This window comes from Camelina sativa, chromosome 19, assembly GCF_030686135.1.
Source record: "Camelina sativa cultivar CO46 ecotype springtype chromosome 19, ASM3068613v1".
Classification (NCBI taxonomy): domain Eukaryota; kingdom Viridiplantae; phylum Streptophyta; class Magnoliopsida; order Brassicales; family Brassicaceae; genus Camelina; species Camelina sativa.
This window is the reverse complement of record NC_141898.1, coordinates 11,729,347-11,751,071: the sequence shown is the minus strand read 5'-3', so window position 1 is coordinate 11,751,071 and position 21,725 is coordinate 11,729,347. Positions and strand designations below refer to the sequence as shown.

The window sequence follows — 21,725 nt, the reverse complement described above, 5'->3', positions numbered from 1 at the left end:
TGAGTCATCTTTCCAATGCCGTCTATTTCAAGCCAATCGGAGGTGTGGTTCAAGAGTTATCATTGTTTTAGTGGATGCGTATACACCCAGCTCGAGCCAACCTCCCCTCACCTCCTTCGAGCCGACCACGCTCGAGCCACTTTCACTCACACCGCTCGAGCCACTCCTACTCACACCATTCGAGCCACTTTCATATACCAATCGAGCCACTGGACGCACACCGACTCGATCACACATGTCAGGAAGACGCTCCGTCTTACATGCTTCAGGAGATTCCCAAACCGACTCTTTACCTTGTCGTTTTAAGTTTTAGGGATTTACATGTTTTTACTATAAATACATTTTGCTAAGTCTTGGCTTGGGACATCTTTTTATCTCTTTTTTCCTTTCTAAGGTTTACCTAGCCACCAAAAACGTTCTCTGATCTTGTAATCCAGATAGCTTTGATTTTATTGAGTTTTTGCATTTTATTTCTTCTACAAAGTTGTTCACCTCATTTTTATCTATCTCATGATGCTTGACTCAATGTTCTACAAGTTTGTAACTTTGATGATGATTTCTAGATCCGAGTAGTGTGATAGTTCTTGAAGATGGGATAGATTAGGTGGAGGATCTTAGTATGTAGGGTGTTTAAGCTTGATTCGTTTGATACCCTTCTGGACTAGAGTTAGAAATACTAGTTTCTCTCTGATCAATTGGAACTAGGTCTTAGACACTTCCGCACCCAAAAGGTGTTTGATGAAATGTCTGACCAATTAGTGTCAGAGACTTACATTCCTAGCCTAATAGATTAGTTATCTAGGATGTTCGTTGACGTGAATGAACTTGTTTGTCATGCCTGCTTGACCATGTTTCTCTAGCGAGAGCTAGGTTTTGAAGTGGTTGAGTTTGAGTAGCTTCTGTCAAAAGATTGGATTAGCTAAGTCGTGATGTTCATTGTTTAGGGGTAGTTTGCTTGTGGCATGTTAAACACTCTATAGATTAGGATACTCCACCGACATCAATTACTCCCATCCTTAGGACTTCTATCTTTCTGATTTTTATTGCATTCCTGAGACTGTTTCGGTTCTTGCTGTTTAGTTCACGCTTAGACTCGTTTCTGCTTTTACTCATTTTTACTTCTTGTCATACATTTTCGTTTCTAGTTCTGTAACTCATTTCAATTTTGTATTCTGGTCATTCTAGGATTGTTAGATACAAAACCACTCTTTGAATTGGCTCGACTTGTGATTTCTTGATTGCATCCTGATTGCTAGCAACATCCCATTTAGATTGACACCTTAAGTACTACAACTACATAAAGTTAATTGAGATCTACAAAAATCCTAGTATCACACTGTCATGATAGGAGATGGTAATTTCTTGCCTATCACTCACACTGAATCAGCTATCTTACCAACAACATCTCCCACTAACCAGAGCAATCTCACCTGTTACTACTCACCATGATGCAGCCAACACCTCTACACCAACTCAGGTTACTATCAGCTCTCCACAAACGAATCAGAACTCTTTATCAACGCACTTTCTTCACCTTATCTTCTTTTTTTTCAACGTTCACGGTTCACCGGATCGATGAACTGAACCATATAATCGATTCTTATGAAAACTTCTTGATCTTGGACAAGATCCAAGTATTTGTAGATGAATCTCTTGTCCTTCAAGAGAACGTGCCATTGTTTAATTATGACAAATAAAAATGGTCTCGCTTAAAAATAAAACGTCGTGAATGGTTTGGATTATAATTAAACGTTGCCTCTACTTTTTTTTTATTTAAATTATGTGACGTAAAATGGCTTTTTTTTTTTTTTTTTTTTTTTGAATGAATGTAAAAATATATTCAAACCCAAAAAAGTCCTTTTTACAATAAATGCATCCTTGTTTTAGACTTTAATCAAAAAGGTATAAAAGAGTTGAGAGATATTAGACTAAGAATGAGAAGCAAGCCAGAGTTGAAGCCCGTCCGCAAACTTTGTGGTATGCTGCTGCAAGGCAAGAAGCTTGTTTCTGATCAATCGATCAAGGAACTGAATGAGCTGAGCTGATGTACTAGGATTGCCTCCATGTCGTCGACGGTTCCGCTCCAACCAAATGGTATGGACTGTGGCTTGAAAAGCAAGGCGTAAGAGAAAACAAACAGTGCCCTTAACATTCGTACCCGAGAGGAGGATCAAGAGCTGCGAGAGTTGAGTTGAGTAAAATTGAGGGCAGAGGGAACGAGCCATAGCCTGCCAAACACGTGAAGTGTATCCACAGTCAAAAAACAAGTGAGAAATTGTCTCCAGCGGGGCACTGCAGAGGCCACAAGAAGGGTTCAGACCCCTGTTCCACTGCAGCATGCGATCCCCGGTGTTGAGTCTCTGACGGATCGCTAGCCATAAAATAAAAGAGTGCTTTGGTATAGAGTATTGAAACCAAACACTCTTATACCAACCCACTTGTGACCCTTCACGACGAAGCTGTAGCCAAGTCTCAGTGGTGGAGAACTGAGAATCATAGAAATTGTCTAACCGCCGCCAAAGAGCAGTGTTGGTGTGTTCACATGGACCACGAGCCTGTAATGCAGTGATTTCTGATTCAACCTCGGTCAACATGAAATGGCTTTTTCCGTATATGGTAGACAAGTTTCCCCTTTTTCGAGTTTAATTTGAGGTTTATATTGAAGAATATATTGCAATCGAGGTAACTCTGTTAATATTTCTCTTCTTTTTAATAAGTATGTATAGCGATACATATTTACTACTTTACTAGTTACTACACCAAGCCACGTGATGCTAGAAATAAAAAACACACGCTAAAAAAATTTTAAAACAAGACAAAGAAAAAAAATTGGATTGTCTTAGTCATGCTGTTTGAGGTAGAACAAAACTTGGTGATGAGACACGTAACGTAAGATCACTGAGAATCAAGATCCACCTTCGTACTTATCGTACGTACCACGTCCACCTAAGTGTTATCCATATCTGCTAGATTCAAATGTTTTCATCTATCTTGTAAAACACACAATATAATGAGCAATATTGGATAACATTTTGATTACACTAAATCTTATATGTTAAAAACATACTCAGGTTTCTCAAAATCCAAAAATAAGAGCCAATTGTATTAGATAATTTTTTTCTTAAGGTATTTAGAAATGTTTTTAGAATTTTTTACATCATTAAAACTGGTCATCAGTTGATATACTTCTAGATCTCCAATTTTTTTTTTGGGGTGTTTGGATAACGTCTGGATTGTGTCCAATCGTGGCTTTAGTGTGTTAAGAACACTCGTCACCATGCATGTCAATGTCTCCATCCTATATAAGCAAAACAATCCATTATTTTCCTCAAGAAGAAACACATCAGCAACAAAAATGACAATGACCAAGAAATTAGTCATAACATTTCTCCTTCTCATCTCCATAGCTTTCGCCCATTGCTTAGCCTTCCATGTGGATCTCGAAGAGTTCGAGCCCCCGCAGCAAGAGGAACAAGACGTTCCTCGCCGTGGTTCTGGAGGTCGCTCAGGCGAGGGATGGCAGGAAGAGTCGACGGAGTTTCCCTACCACTTTGGGAAGCGGAGTTTCAAGAATTGGTTCCAATCAAATGAAGGCTTTGTGAAAATGTTGCCTAAGTTCACAAAACGCGCACCGAATCTCTTCCGTGGGATCGAAAACTACAGATTCGCGGTGTTTGAGATGGAGCCAAACACTTTCCTTGTGCCTCACCATCTAGATGCTGATTCCGTGGTGCTAGTACTACAAGGTCATGGAGTGGTTGAGTTTGTGACGGATAAAACCAAAGAATCGTTCCAGGTAACCAAAGGTGATGTGGTGAGACTCCCTTCCGGCATCACCCACTTTGCCACCAACACTAACCAGACCGTTCCTCTTCGCTTCGTCAAGATCATTGTCCCCGTCAACAATCCTGGCCGGTTCAAGGTCCACTTATTATTTGAATCATTAATATTTATTTTTCACAATTAATAATGATACCTTGTTTGACCAAGACAGTGTACTAGTTTGAGTTAGTACTTAATAATGTTGTTGCGTCTCTATTAACGTCCACGATTTATTTCAGGATTACTTCCCAGCTCGATCCCAGTTTCAGCAATCCTACTTCACAGGGTTTAGCAAAGAAGTCCTCTCAGCGAGTTTCAACGTATGGTTCTTAACTATTTCATCCTTTTTAATTAATATCCAGCATATATATATATATATATATAAGAGTAAGCTTTGTATTCACTAACTAGTAAGGATCGAATCATGTTTGGAAAATCTCGTATAGTTGCGGAAACTATAATTTTGAGTAATTCTGAAATTATTATTGTAAAATTGATAACCAAGTTTTAATTCTTATGTGACCAAGTTTTAATTCTTATATAGATACCGGAAGAGTTGGTAGGGAGATTATTTTCTGGATCACAACAAACGGGACAAGGAATTATGCGGAGAGTTTCACCAGACCAGATCAAGAAGCTCACCAAACATGCTACTTCTCCTTCAAACAAACACAAAGAATCAAAATCCAAACACAAAGACATAAGCACGAAGTTGAGACCTTTCAATCTCTTTACTCAAGATTCAGTTTCAACCTACACCAACGACTTTGGTCATTTCCACGAGGCACATCCTGAGAGTTTTGATCAACTCCAAGACCTTCGCATCGCCGTCGCTTGGACCAACATGTCACAGGTCATACAAAGTCAACAATCGTTATATTTTCCTATTGGTTGATATATAGGTTAAATGGTTAACATGAGATACGGGTTGTGGAAATATGCAGGGTTCCTTGTTCCTTCCTCACTATAACTCCAAGACAACGTTTGTTACGTTCGTGGAGAATGGTTGTGCCCGCTATGAGATGGCTTCTCCGTACTCATTCCAAGGAGAGCAACAACAAAAACAATGGTGGCCTGAACAAGGAGGAGAAGAAGAAGAAGATATGAGTGGACAAGTACACAAGATTGTCTCAAGAGTGTGTAAAGGCGACGTCTTTATCATTCCGGCAGGTCATCCAGTCACTTTAGTCTCACACAATGAGAACTTTGTCTCGGTAGGGTTTGGTATCCATGCATCCAACTGCACAAGAACGTTCCTTGCAGGTAAAGAAAGGGTTTGTAATTGATTTTTTTCTAAAATATATCTTTTCGTGAGTGTCTCTCTCTGGAAAGGTAACTTGAGTGGTGGTTTGTGTTTTAGGGCAAGAGAATGTGTTGAGCAACCTCGACACGGTAGCGACGAGAGTAACGTTTGGTGTGGGAAGTAAAGTGGCGGAGAAACTATTTACGAGCCAAAACCATTCCTACTTTGCGCCTACGACTCGTAGCCATCAACAAACTCAAGAGAAACGCGAGCCATCGTTCCAATCAATCTTCAGCTTCGCCGGTTTTTGAGAATGCGTTACAAGTTGCTACGAGTAAAAAGGTTTGGTATATGTGTCTGGCGATGTATTAAAAACAAAAAACAAACGGAACGCTATGTAAGTTCTGTCTACCGAGGTTTCTTGAGTTGTAAATTGCTCTGAACGGCTCTGTTTGATAAATAATATAACCTGAAGGTTTGGTTATGGTGTGGATCTTTTCAAAAAAAAAAGTGAAAAAAAAACAAAGATAAAACTCATCAAATCAATCCAATTTTTATCACAATTCATTAAAAAAAAAAAAATCTGAGTAAAAAATAATATTAAAAAAAAATGAAAAGGAAGATCTTCATGAAGAGTATTCGGTGGTAGACACGACTTTAAATTCGATTTCTACATTCAAAGAGCCTTCTTTGTCCAAATAGGCCTTCCGAAGTTTATCTAAAGACACAAATTTACTCCATCCCCATTCTTGAGTTATTGTTTTCTGGTACCAACTGTTAACTGCAGTAAAACAGTAATATCAACTGTTAATGAATATATACATGACAATATCTAATCTCATCAAGTTGTAAATTACTTGAAACAAAACGTTACGACTTACTCTTCCCTTCCACGTGATAACATCCAAATGGGTCGAGAATTCGCATATCCGCTTGCACGTAAATCATGTCACCTTCCTTTATTGTCTCATTATCAGCTTTTAGATAGAGAGATAAGGATTTGCAATCTGTTAAATCCTTGGGATACAACCTTACCACCCTACCCAAAAAAAGAAAACATTATTAATAGCTAACACGTACTAGTAACAAGTTGTTAACAAAGTGTTATATAGAACTATGGACGACTACTCACCAATTCCTTCTTCCGATTGAAAACTTCTTGGTAAGTTGTCTCTTTCAACTTTGAGAATTTGTTAAGCGTCCAAGAGAACTTGGGATTCGAGGGTTGCTGATCAAACGAGACAACTTCCCAATTGGCAAGTGGAACCAACACATCAACACCAAACTCGCATTGATCTCCCTCGAAGACATATCCCTTCTCCGGATCATTGAATGTATCAAGCGGAAGCACTTGCGAAAATCCCCATACCGGTCTTATTGCATTGAACTGCTTCCCTTCAGCATCTGGATATATATTCCATCAATGACTACTACACACACATATAGAGAGAGAATGGGCTATGGCGAGCAAGCGAGGTACTAACCTTGAATAGTAAAGTATTTATTTTCTTTCTTGTTGTAAATAAAAAAGGTGAGATATGCCAAAACCGTGGACGCGGTAAGGCTTGAGGTATCTAACTCAACATACATTGAGATAAATCCACTTCCCTTGTCCGCTTTGTTACCTTTTGTGTATAAAACCAATCTCCTGATTTTTTTTTAGATGAATAAATTATTAGTTACATACGTTTTTATAATGGTTTTAGCATGAAACAAAATAATTACGGGACTTTGTTTACCAGTTGTATTTGCCGGAAGAGAAAGAACGGGACTTGTATCTGTCATCGGGGAAGAGAGTATTGAGTTGAGAGAAGCTTCGGATCTTCATGGAATAAGTAGAAGGAGGACGATCTTCAAACTTGCTCGTAATTGTAGAATTTGCTACTACGCATGACTTTTCCTCTTTCCACATTCTGTTGCACCTTGTAAGACGAAGAGAAAGAGAGAGAGACCCAAGATAATGATCAATCGTTTTCAGACATATGTATATATTAAGCGTAAGAGGTCTTTTTAGTTTCCTAGTGGGATATTGTTTTTTTTTATAAAGCTTTTTTTTTTGTTTTTGTTTTTTAAAAAGAGGGATATTGTTGATAGGAGTCTCTCATCTACCAAAATAAACAATATTTTTTATTATTACTAGGTTTTGAATCCACGCTACGCGTGCGTTTATTTGATATATTTTGATAAAAACTATATCTAATTGATGACCTTTGATGAAATATTATCTTATAAAAATTTAAATTAGTATTAAGGAAAAAAATAAATTTCAGATACACAATTTTTAAAAATATAAAAATCTGTTGTGTTATAAAATCACATCTGATAAAAAAATCATGAATTTAACTCGATGTCCAGGTGAGACGGATCTGAAACAACCCTTCCCGTTTTTTTTTTAAATCTATACTAATAAAAAGTATGAGCTATAAGCTCCTAAAGCCGTCCACATAGGATTTTAAACAACCAATAGAAATTTGACATATCACTTATTAACATTTTATACAACTTCCAGAATTTTCTATATTAAGAATTATTTTAAACAACCTATCATGATTTGACATGTCATTCATTAACATTTTTTAAATTTACAGAATTTTTTAGAAAACGGAAAATTTTAAATTTATGGAAATCAAAGAACTAAGCACAATATCCCACATCGGCTAGAATTTTTTTAAACAATGGTTCAGAAACAATATAAATAAGATTAATATGCTTCCAACAACGGATGAGCAGGAAAGCTTGATTTATCAGGCGTCCAAGTTTAAAAGTTTTATTTGGTTTGATTGGTTTTTATTTGATCAAATTATAACTTTAAACAGTTTCAAAAAAATATTATAATATTTAAAATTTTAAAAAGTTTAAATATTATAAATATTGAAACTTTTAAAAGTTTTTAGCTTTTAAAAAGTTTTTAAATATTATAAGTTTTAAATTTTAAAAGTTTAAAATATTATAAATATTGAAAATTTTAAAAGGTTCAAATTTTATATTTTGAAACCTTTTAAAAATTTAAAATATTATAAATATTGATGCAAAACATAAATTATCTTATTTATCTACATTTGTGTTTTTTATTTCTTATGAGCTGTAAAACATATTTTTGTGTATGATTTTATAGATGAATTGATATTCTTTAATTAATTTTTTATTTTTGGGTCTAAGAAAGAAGGATTGACATCGCAAGACCTTAATTTGATGTTTGAGTCAAATTTTGAGGTTTAAAGAAGAAAGATGGACGACAAACACACATGTTTTGTTAACTATACATAGGCATAACCAGGGTTACAGTTGTCACGTTTAAGGTTTATTAACCATCAGTTATGGTTAGAAATTTTTGTAACCTTAACCAAAACCGTTTAACAAACGGTTAAACGGTTACGTTTAAATACGGTTACAGTTATTTGATAATATGATACAATTGATATTATTTGATGATATTATATAATTGATAGTATTTCTTTATAATTAATATGTTCTTATAGTGTACTTATATTTCTATATATCATATGATTCATATTAAATAAATAATTATTAGTATATTTTATTATGTTTTTAAAATATTATAAACCAAGTAAGGATTTTGGTTTGAGAAGTTTCTAAAAGCGTGGATTTAAAACCAAATAAGTATATGGATAAAATTGTCAATAATTGGGTGCATGTGTTGACTATGCTGGTAATCATGAATTTCACAAATTTTATGAGAAAAAAAATGATTTTGTTTCTCGAGTTTGATGGGTTAACAAGTTGTGTGGTAGTCTAAAAAAAATGTTTTTCAGTGGAAGAATGTGAAGAAGTTGACGAGGAACAAGAAGAAAAAGAGTATAACGAAGAACCAAATGGTAAAAGTTACAATGACAATTAACACAAAATTTGACAATGAAAACGACAAGAAAGAATATGAATAATAAGAAAATATTTAATAAAAACACGAAAACATAGGTGGTAGCGATCAATTAAATATGAAAACAAGTTAAATTCATGATTATAAAATTGTTTCTTTTTCTGGTGGTCAAAGAAAATGGTTTAGGATATGTGAGGTCATCAGTTTGATTTGCCTCGCTTGGACGTCAAGTTAAATTTATGATTTTTTTTATCAGATTTGATTTTATAACACAACTAATTTTTATATTTTAAAAAATTGTGTATCTAAAATTTATTTTTTTCCTTAGTACTAATTTTAATACTTTTTATAAGATAATATTTTATTACCGTAATCAATCATATATAATTTTTATTAAAATATATCAAATAAACTCACGCGTAGCGTGGATTCAAAACCTAGTCTATACTAATTAAAAGTAGGAGCTATAAGCTCCTAAAGCTGTTTACCTAGGATTTTAAACAACCAATAGGGATTAGACATTTTATTATTTAACATTTTTTTGTCATCTCATTAATTAACATTTTTAAAATTTAATATTTTAATACAGAGTTATTAATAAAAAGATTTTTTATATAAAATATTCATTTTTAAATCCTAAAATATACTGCAAATTTGTTTAGAGAAATTTTCCAATTTTATAAAATAAAATTTAGAAAAAAAGTATTACTTGATCAAAGAATTATCATTGTTTACCCTAAATATTTGTAGCTAGAAATATAGTTCCTTGGTCACATTATTATCAATTCGCCAAATAAATAGTTTTGAGCATATGAGTTTTTTGATATTCCTTTGTTATACTTTCGCTCGATAGTTCTATAAAAATATTAATGGTGTTTATGTGTATGCTTTGCAGGTTAGGGTTTGTCGAAACAACAACGTAAATTGGTGCATGAAAATATGGAGAATTTCTTTGTATTTTAGTGGTTTCTTCATCGTTACACTTAAGAAGCTGCCACAAATCTTTTCACCAATTTGAAGTCGTTACCGGAAACTGATAATCAAATTTTACTTCCCCTACAAGTAACCTAATGTTAATTGGTATAGTCTCTTCCATGAAAGATTTGATAACTATAAGTAAGCATGTATTTACAAATATCACGTATTATATAGGAATACTGATTTTGAAAAAATTATGTCTCTGATTATTTTACTATGAATCAATATAAATACCAAAATGACAAAGGCGTGAAAGTTAGTTCTCATACAATAAATTAATTTATGACGAAATGTCTATAGTGAAAAGATCCGGTTATCCAAAATCTCTAAAACTATGGAGAGCTGTGAAACAAAAAAAAAATATTTTGATAAATATTGTCAAAATCTAAAAGTTGTGTTAGAGTTTCTCCTAATTGCGTATTTGAATTGAACTATTTACCATGTTAATTTTAAAATTCAAGGAATTTAAATTATTAACAATAAGTAGACATATCTAAACATAAATTTTAATTTTTCAATAGATAATATTAGTCACACAAAATATACAAAATAATTTAAAGACCAAAAAACTTAAATAAATGGTACAGAGATGACAAGATAATGGCTATGATTTATAAGGTTTAAAAGTTATTTATAATATTTTACACACCTATATTTGGTTAGATCTTAGAATTTTTAAGGGCATTTTCAAATTTTGGTTTTAAGGAAGAGATTGTTTTGAAAAGAAAAATGGGGAAAGAGGCATTTTTCAAAAATTCTCGAATAATTATCTGAAAGTTTTGAAACTAAAAATGTTTTTTTGTTATTTGTTAAAAACATATTATTACCAACATATTTATAAAACAATTTTTTACTTATATAAGTTTTACTTTTTATTTCTCTTTTAAACAACCTAAATGATATTCAAAATATATATTAAAAACAATTGTGTTAAGAAAATAAAAAAAAATCATTTTAGAACTTTTGTGTAATACTTTCAAACTATTGCTATAGATATACCCACGCGTAGAACGGGTTAATAACCTAGTAATAATAATAATGATAATCTAGTGGTCCCATACCCACTAACAACCTAGCAACAATCAACAACAGCGGATAACAAATAATTCCATTAACCAACAAATGAATAATCCAATAACCAACAATTCAATAATCCAAAACCAAAAATGAAGTAATCAAGTTCCAACATCCTACAATGTTCTATCGACTCAACTCTAGCAACCTAACAATAGCTAGACCACAATCAATCAAGCCTCTAGAACATTCTCCTCTTCATCGCCTTGATTCTACGATCACACTTTGTCTTTACCTGCACACCACAAACAACAATTGAGATGCGTAAGTATTATCATAAATACTTAGTGAGGCAATCCTCCCACACAAGCAATTGAGAATCCAATGTCAAGCAATCATCAAACAATAACAATCAAACCAGGAAACAAGCAATCATCGACCAACGAAGGTTGGTGTCAACCGACACCATACCAGTGTCGATCGACACTGACAACTTGGTGTCGACCGACACCTTTCCTGGTGTCGATCGACACTGACGTCGAACGTCGTCTCCCCCAAAGCTCCATCGCAGATCTCCGCTTCCAAACGATTCCCATGCGTCCCAAACTCATCCACACGCCACATAAGACCATAAGAACCCCAAATCGACCACAAGCAAGCAAGGAATCAACCAAACAACTCATGAACACAAAAACATAGAATTCTCAAGCTTAGATAAGCCATGGTAATGGACTCAACTCTTTTACAGGAGATTCTGACTCAACTGACGTCCACACACTCCTAGCAAGCTTCTACTGCAATCCCAGCAACATATTCCTCCAAAACCACCAAAAATCTCCCCAAAGCTCAAGAACACTCAACAAAGCTTCTTTCTTCTTTTTCTCTCTTGGTAACGATGACAAAACTCTCTCCCAGACAATTAGGTCGACTTTTCCTTATAAATGTTGGTTTTAGGGATTTCTAATTGAACCAAACCGAACCAAACAGCAATCAAAACAAACCGGTCGAATCCGGAATAGTTGGTGTCGATCGACTTCTTCTTCTTCTTCCTCGTCATCTTCTTCACATTCTTCCACTGAAAAACCTTTTTTTAGACTACCATACAACTTGTAATTAACCTATCAAACTCCAAAACCAAAATCATTTCTTTTCTCATAAAATTTGTGCAATTTACGAAGACCAGCATAGTCAACACATGCACCCAATTATTGATAATTTCATCCATATAATTATTCGGTTTTAGATCCACACATATTGAAACTTCTCAAACCAAAATCCTTACTTGCAGAAAAAGTAATATGAACACATGTATAGTTAAAACAATATTTGTTCTTTTCGTCGATTTTTCTTCTTTAAACTCAAATAACATCAAATCAAGGTCTTGCGACGTCAATCCTTCTTTATTAGAATTAAAAATAAAAATTTTACTGCAAGAATATCAAATCATCTGTAAGTCATACACAAAAAAAAACCATGTTTTACAGCTCATAAGAGATATAAAGCACAAACGGAGATAAGTAAGATATTTTCAAGATATTAAAAAATTTGATATATAATATTTAGTAACTCTTAAACTTTAAAAAATTTAATAGAGATTAAATATTTAAAATATTATAAACTTGAGATGTAGTTTAAATATTTGTAACATTTTTTTTTAGAGTTTAAATAGTTAAAATATTCTAAACTTTTTATGGAGGTATTTATAATATTTTTAAACATTCTATAAAGTTTAAATATTTATAATATTTAAACCTTAAAATTTTTAACTTGCTAAAATAAATCAAATAAAACTTTTAAATTTCGAAACCTGATAAATCAAGCTTTCTGCTAATTTATAGTTAAAACATATTGGTTTTATTTATAATGGTTCTCAGCCTTTGTATAAAATTTTCTAGCCGATGTGGGCGTTGTACATATTTCTATATATTTTAAATTTTTTTTTCTTTTTCTTTTTCTAAAAAATCTTAATAATATAGATTACTACTATATTTCAATAAATGTTAATTATTGAATTGTCTAATTCTGATTGGTTGTTTTAAATCCTCTATGGACACCTTTAGGAATTTATAGCTTCAACTTTTTATTAGTATAGATATAATATTTTAAAATTTCTATGGAGGCTAAGTAATTGTAATATTTTAAAACATTATATGAAGTTTAAATATTTTTACTATTTGAACCTTTTAAAAGTTTCAATATTTATAATATTTTTAACTTTTAAAATTTATAAATTATAATTCTCTTAAAACCTTTTAAAAGCTACGAAATTTTTAAAATTTATAAATTATAATATTTTAAATATTTTTAAAGCTAAGACTTTTAGAAGTTTCAGTATTTATAATATTTTAAATTTTTAAAAAGTTTTTAAAAGCTAAGAACTTTTAAAAGTTTAATATTTATAATATTTTTTTGAAACTTTTTAAAGTTTTAATTTGATAAGAAAAAACGGGATCAAACCGAATAAAACTTAACTTGGACGCCGATAAATCAAGGTTTTCTGCTCATTCATTGTTGGAAACATATTAATCTTATTTATGCTGATTCTGAACCATTGTCTAACAAATTTTTATCCGATATGGGACGTTCTACATAGTTCTTTTATTTCCATAAATTTAAAATTCTTGAAATTTAGAAAATGTTAATGAATGACGTGTTAAATCGCGATTGGTCGTTTTAAAAAAAACTCTTAATATAGAAAATTATGGAAATTAAAAAAATTGTTAATTAGTGAGGTGGCTAATCCCGATTAGTTGTTTAAAATCTTATGTGGACAACTTAAGAAGCTTATAGCTCCTACTTTTATTTAGTATAGATTTAATTACGAGAGTCTCTAAAAGATAATAAAATGTCTCTCATTTCTCTCTCTTTTTCTTAAAGATTCTCATAATCAAATAATAATATTTAATATATTTTTAACATGTGAGACTATGGTGAGGTCAATAGAATTCTCTTTTTACGTGATTTAATTGATGGTTTTTAAACTTCTCTTTTTACGTCTCTCTCAAAAGGTAACTTAGCCTTGGGCATTCGGGTACTCGATCTGGTTTGGGTTCAGATTTTTGGATTTTCGAGTATTTGGATCTATAGATATAAAATCTGATCGGATATTTTATAGAATCGGGTCGGGTTTGGGTTCGGATAATTTCGGATTTACTCAAAGTCCGATGAATTTCTCACCAAACTTGTGCCTAGACTTATACCTAGATGACTCTTTAGCTAATCTCTCACCAAACACAAGCATACGCACCTTGAAGCTTTTCAAAAGCATCAACAATTATGATAAAAAGGGATCTAGCTTTAAGAAAATCAAACCGTTTTCCTCTAAATCAGCTCTCAATTTAGTATAACTCACAAGATTCCCATTATGAGCAACACGAACAAAGCCAAATCCATAATCAGTGACGAAGGTATGAACGTTCTTGAGCATGGAAGAACCAGCCGTGGAGTACCTGACATAACCAATGACGATGTCTCCTGGTCGAGTTGGGATTCGCTGAACACCTGAGAGACCAAACTAATACATGTAATGGTCTGAAGAAAATGTTATCTTTGCTAGCAGAATCCAGGGAGAAGAAGAGGAGAGAAGTGTTTGCGATTGTCACAAAGGTAAGGGATTAGCTGATTAGGGATTTAAGGTTAAGAATACATACATATTATATATGTGTTTATATATATTCGGGTTAGTTCGAATTGACTTCGGGTATCGGATAATACCCGAACTGATGTTCATATATTTCACCTTGTTTTACCTTAGTTTATTTGTACATTTTGTATGATTTACTAGCTTGTTAGGCCATTATTGAGTAATCTTAGGACTGTTTATGCATTAGAGTAGGTTTGCATTGCATTGCATTGTTTCTTGCATAATCAGGTGATTTAAGACTCAAAGGAGCATGGAGAAGTGTTGAAGGAGAGTGGAGCCATCAAGAGAAACAGGCAAAGGAGCTAGAGCAGAAGAGAACTAAGGTCCGGAAGTCCACTCGACCACCACACTCGACCAGACACTCGACCGTGTGAGGAGAGGGACTCGACCGATTGGGAGAAGCAGAAGAAGACCTCACTCGACCATGCACTCGACCGAGCACATGGTCGAGTTGACCGAGCCGCCTTCCTATTTTGCCTTCTAGCCATTTTAGGGCTTCCTTTCCTTCCTATATAAACTCATTGTACTCTATGGCTGAAAAAGGAGAGCACTTTAGAGAGAAAATATCTAAGAAACCTAGTTTTTACCCTTTGGGAATATTACCTTTTTGTTTACATCATCATCCACTTTTATGCATTTTCTCTAGATTTTTCTTACTTTGTTGGTTTTGTAACTTTCTGGGTATTGAAAATTTGAGTTTACTTCTTTGTTCAATATTGTAGATCTTTGTCTTATCTTACTAATCATGCAAGTTTCATTAATTTCTGGGTTTATGATTTTGTTCATCATATTTAGTGATTTTGAGTAGTGTGTTAGGATATTAGGGATGGATAAGGTTGGATAAGAGTTATGGTTGCTTAGACTGGTCAAGATTGATTGTTTAAATATATCTTTTGGGTTAGGTGTGCTCTAAGCTGTTCTTATATCTGAGAGGGTAAGAGCAGATCTTAAGCTTCTTAGCATCAAACTAATGTCTAGGTTGTTAGATAAAGCCAACACTGGAGATTATCATGTTTGTCCCAAGAGATTGGTTGCACAAGGTGATTTTTGACATTGATGATATGGATCTTAATGCCTGCTTTTATATGTAATAGCTAGTGAGAACTGGGTCTAGGAGTATCTAAGCTTGATTGTTATTGTCATAAGTATGGATTAACAAATACTATAAGGTCATTGTCTAGAGATAGCTCACTGTTGTTTGAGATTTTTTGATCAGTTTAGGTGATGATAACTCAAGTCCAACCCATGAATCCATCTTTAGGGCCTACTCTGTTTATTGATTTCTCTATTTGATTGCTGTTATCCGCTTTCTGTTTGATTTGCTTTCATTCTGCCCTGTTTTGATTGTTGATTTTGGTTTTGTTCTTCGTAGCATTCCACTCGACCTGTCACTCGATCGAGCATACGATCGAGTGCCTGCTCGAGCTCCTTTCCAGAGTTCTTGCTTATGTTCTGCATCTTTCTAGTTCCATTCCTGTTTCATTGCATTTACCTTGTTTCTAGTTACTGTCTTGCATTTAGTCTCTTATCTTAGTAGTTTTACATTCTTCATTTCATCATTATCATTAGGTTGTTAGTACAAAACCATTTTCATACTTGGCTTAACTTAGATAAGTGTTCACATCCTGATTGCTTGCATCTTACTCACTATGGATTGACATCTCTTATATTACAACAACATAAGAGTAATTGAAACCTCTTGCATTCCACATGATCATTCATCATCATCCACACTTATGTTTGTTTGTTTGTTTGCATCATTCATCCATTCATAAGTAAGATACATAGAAAAATTGTGTTTCACGAACCCGATTGGGTATCTCCTAAATCCGATCAGGTATTATTGACCACCCGAACCGAACTGCTTACTTTGGGTCGGGTTCGGATTTGGGTATCAGATTCGGTTAAAATGCCCAGCGCTAAGGTAATTTATGTTATGTTTCGTTGTGTGGCGACAAGGGTTGGCATTTGGTGTGGGAAGTAAATCGGGGGATAAACTGCTCACGTGCCAAAAGTATTCCTACTTCCATCAAAAAAAAAAAAAAAAAAGAGCCAAATGAAACTGAAACATGAACAAATTAACCTAGCCGAATGCACAGCTCACCTAACGAGATCTTTATGATAAGTTAAAAAAGAAAACCAAACGCTATATAAAACTAAAATCTGAATAAACATAATAAAAATAAAAACGAGACCAGCGTTCAATAAATGCAAGAAAACTAATGGTGTTGCGGATCTTCATGTTGAGGATGAGGTGGTCGAAACAACTTCAAATTCGGCTTCTACTTTCAAAGAGACTTCTTTGTCCAAATAAGCACCCCGAAGTTCATCTATATACGCAAAGTGATTCCAACCCCGACCTTTATTTCCATCGTTGTAATTCCTTATGATGTCAACTGCAATAAAACAGAAAGTAATCTCTAATGATATATCTTACTTTTTAATCTTATCAATTAAGTGGTATTTAGGTAAAAGAAACTTACTCTGTCCTGTCATGTGATCTTGTCCAAATGGGTCAAGAATTCGAATATCCCCTCGTGCGTGAATCTGCTCACCTGCCTTCATTGTTTCACTATCAGCTAGTTGCACAAAGATGGATAAAAATTTGGAATATGTTGTAGAGTAGCCCTTGGGATACAACTTTATAACCCTACAAAAAAAAAAACATTACAATAGTTAGTACGCACGCAGACACACACACATAGTGATGTTATTCAAGATAACAAAGTGTAATAGTTTCTACGGATCATTTACTCACCAGGTCTTTCCTCCCATAAAGAACCCATCCAATTAATACGTAGCAATGACCTTTCAACTTAGAGAATTTCTTGACCGTCCAAGAAAACTTTGTATTAGGGGGTTTCATAGGGAAAGAGACAACTTCCCAGTTGACAAGTGGAACCATCACATCAACACCAAACTCACATTGATCTCCCTCGAACACATATCCGTTTTTAGGATCATTGAACGTATCAAGCGGAAGCACTCGCGGAAATCCCCACACCGGTCTTATTGCATTGAACTGCTTCCCTTCAACCTCTGAATGATACATATAATTCATTACTAAACACACACACACACACACACATATATATATATATAACAGGCTATATATGAAAGTACAAACCTTGAATAGTAAAATATTTATTTTCTTTCTTATTGTAGACAAAGAAGGTGAAATATGCCAAAACCGTGGACGCGGTAAGGCTTGAGGTATCTAACTCAACATACATGGAAATAAATCCTTTCCCGTTGTCCTTCTCGTTTCCTGTTGGGTATATAACCAGTCTCCTGGAATAAACACAAGAATATGAAACATTATAGTAGCTTAGAAGAAAAAAAATTCAGTATATCCAAATTAGGGTTTAGGGTTTTGTAAATTAATTATACCAGTTGTATTTGCCTGAAGAGAAAGTAAGGGATTTGTATTCGGATTCAGGGAAGAGTTCCTTGAGTTGGGAGAGGCTTTGGATCTTCATGGAATAGGTACAAGGAGGACGATCTACTAACTTGTTCTTCATTGTAGAATCTGTTACTAGGCTTGAATTTTCTGATTTCACCATTCTGACTTTGCTTCTTCAGATATCAATAGAAACAAAAGAGTAATCACGATTATATAAAGGTTGGCAAAAGAGTCTTTTGTTTCCTAATGGGAATGGGTTTTGGGTTAAGATAACGGGCCTAAAGGCCCATTTCACTCAAAGCTCCTTTTTAAGTTGAGATGACTAAAATACCCCTGAAGATCACGTGAATTAACCAAATCATCCCTCTTCTTCTTCTTCTCCGTAAGAGAGAAGGCTTGTCCTCCAAGACGCTTTTTTATAAATCTCTCTCCCTCACAACGCCGGAGTAAAAGCAAATCGGAATCGGAGTCCGAGACGAAACAGATCTGTAGCAGAATACAATAATGGAGTGTGTATTCGGTCTTGTTGGGAATGGATTCGCAATCGTTGCGGCTGATACATCTGCGGTTCACAGTATCCTTCTCCACAAGAACAACGAAGACAAGATCATGGTGCTCGACTCTCACAAGCTTGTTGCTGCTAGTGGCGAGCCAGGTGATAGGTAATCTCTCTCTCTCTCTCTCTCTTTATAATTTGGCGGTGGATACAGTAATTTGAGCTTGGCATCGCTTATTTGGGGTTGTTTGATTATTAGGGTTCAGTTTACGGAGTACGTTCAGAAGAATGTTTCCTTGTACAAATTCAGAAACGGTATCCCTTTGACTACTTCCGCTGCTGCCAATTTCACTCGCGGAGAGCTCGCTACTGCGTTGAGGAAGGTATACAAAACTTTAGCCTTTTGTGAAATTGGATTGAGTTCGATTGCAGTTCTATATGTATTTGAATTGAAGCTTCCCTCTGTGTTGCTGTGGTTTATGATTACAATAAGGTTGCTGATGACTTATATAAAGTTGGAATTGGTTAGGTAAGTTCCGTCTTAGTTGGACTTTAGAGTAATTAGGAGATTTGATTTGAGGAAATGTTTTTGTTTTTCATTGTTGGGATTGTATGTGACTGTCCCAAACTTGAAGGAGGAACTTACTCTCTTGTTCTGTGCTTGAATGGAGTATAAAGCATGGTAGATGATTTTGTCTATAGCCAAATGATCACTACTAGAGTTGCAGAAGTTTCCTTGTATTGTTGTCTTCTAGAGTATTGATGCATTTTTTTGGTGGAAAAGATCGGGTTGTAACTTATAGTATCTTATGTCCTCGCTTTGTTACGAATCTGTGTTAGACTTTACATGGCTAGAATGACTTGATTATGTAAACTGTGAAGGTAGTTTATTATCATTTTCAGATTTGTTATCCAAGCGTTTATACAGTCTTGAGGGCTATACACTATAAAACTCATATGGCCTTTGATTTGGATTTGGCTTGTTTCTGTTTTGTTTATGATTGGCTACTTATCATTGACGGCAAAAAATTTGAGATATCTCTGTGTGACTTCTTTTTGCTCCATTTAATCAGAATCCGTATTCGGTGAATATACTATTGGCTGGCTACGACAATGAGAGTGGTGCATCCCTTTACTACATTGACTACATTGCAACCCTTCACAAAGTTGACAAGGGAGCTTTCGGTTACGGCTCCTACTTCTCCCTCTCCACAATGGACAGACATTACCGCAGCGACATGACTGTAGAAGAAGCCATTGAACTGGTGGACAAATGCATACTTGAGATCCGTTCAAGACTGGTCATTGCGCCACCAAACTTTGTGATCAAGATTGTTGACAAAGATGGAGCTCGTGAATATGCTAGGCGTCAATCCGTAGTGGATGTCACGACTGCTGCTGTCTGAGTTTGTTTGTGTTTGGTTTTCATATGTTGGTATGTGACATTTGCTTTTGATTTATAAAGAAGTTGGGAGTTAGTGTTTTGACACTTTTCATCTTTGAGCATCAATAGTGTTGTGATTCCATAAAAATGATGATATATTGCTTCAACAGTACAAAATAAATCTCACACGAAACAAAGAACAATATACACAAGCTTATTCCACAAATCAATGACCAAATAAATGGTTTTTTTCTATAATCGATGATGCATAAATCAAATCAAATCACACGAGGGAAACAAAGAAATCATCAGTAGAATTTGAGAGCTACAAGGGCGATGCTGAAGAAGAGGAGAGATGGTGAGAGTGCATAAGCGGATGAAGGAGTCTCAGAAGGTCTACTGCTGCTTCCTCCGTCGTCTGACGTTGGAGCTCCACCATCGACGGATGGTGTAAAAGGTCGGGTTGTATCGGACTGTGGTGTCTGAGCTGATGGAGTCGGCTCTGGAACAATTGGATTCGTCGCTGGACCTGGAGACATCGACGGTCCAAATGTAGCAGAAGGTCCTGTTCCCAAAACAGAAAAATTCTTGTTAAGTTATTTTCCAAGCAAAACTAATTATATGAATAGTTGAGATGATAAGGTGATTGATTGTATACCAGGAGCAGCAGCTGGAGCAATATTAGCTGTAAGATGGAAGATCAAAACTTATTTAGAATACTGATTCAAGTAGGTATATAAATTAAAATGTAATGATAAGAGGGGAGTGAGTTGGTTTTATTTGCCTTGGCATTGAAGAGGGACTCTAGGCATGTTACAAGCACGGGGAAGAGAGACAGCGGTTGTGCGGTTAATGGGAATATTGAAAGGAACAGTTCCAGTGACAATAAGACAGAGACATCCCATTCCTCCAGTGGTCAAAGACCTCAGTGAGTTACAACAATCAGACGACGGAGAAGTTCCATTGCTGCTACTGTTGGTTATGAAGCTCATACAAGGGCTCACGCTGGTCATCATCGACGGGGTACATTGGCTAAGCGGCTGTTGTTGACTGCGAATCGGCAAAGCTAGCACTGCGATCATCGCAACCACCACGACAAGAATCTTCGACATTGTTGGACCGTTTAAGCTTTGTTTGTTTATTGTTTCTTTGGATGTTTAAAGATTTTGTGGTAATGTGTTTGATGTGTGATGAGAAAGGAAGCAATTGTAGGATTTGGGTTTTATAGATTGGAGAAAGTGGAGGGAAGAAAAAGAAGTGAGTATAGGTCAACCACTAATAACTAACTCATGTTCGGTTTTTGATAATTGGGGGTCGTTGGTGGAAGTGAATTAGCCAATTGGATGCATTCACGTGTACCGGAGGAAGAGTGTAGTAGATAGATACATTACATGTCTTGTGTTGTATTAGATGAACCACTCTTTCACGGTTGTTCTGTTTTGGTAACTAAACAAGAGATCAAATAAGATTATTACATGTAACTGTTAAGCCCATTACTATCCTGTTGAGTTGAAAGACAAAATGTTCAGCTTACAAAACAATCCATCCATATACATTGCTCTCTCAATAATGGAGATGATTGGTTCTTTAGATTGATTAGTACTGGTTTGTATTTATTTTATTTTTTTGCCATTTACCATTGACTCAAGAATAATTCATGGCTACTGATTTTTTGTAGTTTCCTTTCAGTTTGTTGTCTTATTTGGATTTTTAGTATTATCTTCTTTACCGTAAGATAATTCAAACTTTCCTATAGTGGACGACACGGCAACCATATGGACTAAAATAACTCACCAACGTATCAAAAAAATCAAAGCATATTTTTAGTCTAGAACGTCAAAAGACTTGTAAAAGATGATGTCCTAACTGAGAATTTTCTGACACCTGTTGTTATTATTATTAGT

General features: G+C 34.6%; 5 protein-coding genes, 1 long non-coding RNA gene and 1 pseudogene across 7 annotated transcripts; 3 read left to right on the top strand and 4 right to left on the bottom strand.

The window, feature by feature from the left end:
• Positions 1 to 1,928: 1,928 nt before the first annotated feature.
• LOC147920450 (uncharacterized) lies at positions 1,929 to 2,594 on the bottom strand. Its single transcript, XM_087501074.1, has one exon. The coding sequence runs from the start codon at positions 2,592 to 2,594 to the stop codon at positions 1,929 to 1,931; it is 666 nt and encodes a 221-aa protein (XP_087357200.1).
• Positions 2,595 to 3,325: 731 nt separating this feature from the next.
• LOC104766161 (vicilin-like seed storage protein At3g22640) lies at positions 3,326 to 5,549 on the top strand. Its single transcript, XM_010489994.3, has 5 exons — positions 3,326 to 3,922; positions 4,062 to 4,142; positions 4,367 to 4,675; positions 4,767 to 5,085; positions 5,183 to 5,549. The coding sequence occupies exons 1-5, from the start codon at positions 3,356 to 3,358 to the stop codon at positions 5,374 to 5,376; spliced, it is 1,470 nt and encodes a 489-aa protein (XP_010488296.1). The 5' UTR covers positions 3,326 to 3,355; the 3' UTR covers positions 5,377 to 5,549.
• A 27-nt stretch (positions 5,550 to 5,576) lies between these two features.
• On the bottom strand, positions 5,577 to 6,977 carry LOC104766162 (uncharacterized; annotated as a pseudogene). The gene is made up of 5 exons (XR_015591634.1): positions 6,805 to 6,977; positions 6,550 to 6,713; positions 6,198 to 6,469; positions 5,947 to 6,104; positions 5,577 to 5,846 (listed from the first exon to the last, which is right to left on the bottom strand). The product of XR_015591634.1 is annotated as an uncharacterized LOC104766162 (transcript).
• Positions 6,402 to 7,196, top strand: LOC147920449 (uncharacterized). Its single transcript, XR_015591635.1, has 2 exons — positions 6,402 to 6,541; positions 6,808 to 7,196. It is a non-coding gene; the product is annotated as an uncharacterized LOC147920449 (long non-coding RNA).
• Positions 7,197 to 16,776: 9,580 nt separating this feature from the next.
• On the bottom strand, positions 16,777 to 18,101 carry LOC104767751 (uncharacterized). The gene is made up of 5 exons (XM_087501073.1): positions 17,929 to 18,101; positions 17,666 to 17,829; positions 17,304 to 17,577; positions 17,018 to 17,191; positions 16,777 to 16,921 (listed from the first exon to the last, which is right to left on the bottom strand). The coding sequence occupies exons 1-5, from the start codon at positions 18,099 to 18,101 to the stop codon at positions 16,777 to 16,779; spliced, it is 930 nt and encodes a 309-aa protein (XP_087357199.1).
• A 141-nt stretch (positions 18,102 to 18,242) lies between these two features.
• LOC104766160 (proteasome subunit beta type-2-A) lies at positions 18,243 to 19,969 on the top strand. The gene is made up of 3 exons (XM_010489993.3): positions 18,243 to 18,603; positions 18,697 to 18,820; positions 19,511 to 19,969. Exons 1-3 carry the CDS (start codon positions 18,446 to 18,448, stop codon positions 19,841 to 19,843), a joined length of 615 nt encoding a protein of 204 aa, XP_010488295.1. The 5' UTR covers positions 18,243 to 18,445; the 3' UTR covers positions 19,844 to 19,969.
• Positions 19,959 to 21,291, bottom strand: LOC104766159 (non-specific lipid transfer protein GPI-anchored 20). The gene is made up of 3 exons (XM_010489992.3): positions 20,606 to 21,291; positions 20,480 to 20,506; positions 19,959 to 20,386 (listed from the first exon to the last, which is right to left on the bottom strand). The coding sequence occupies exons 1-3, from the start codon at positions 20,931 to 20,933 to the stop codon at positions 20,130 to 20,132; spliced, it is 612 nt and encodes a 203-aa protein (XP_010488294.1). The 5' UTR covers positions 20,934 to 21,291; the 3' UTR covers positions 19,959 to 20,129.
• Positions 21,292 to 21,725: the final 434 nt, after the last annotated feature.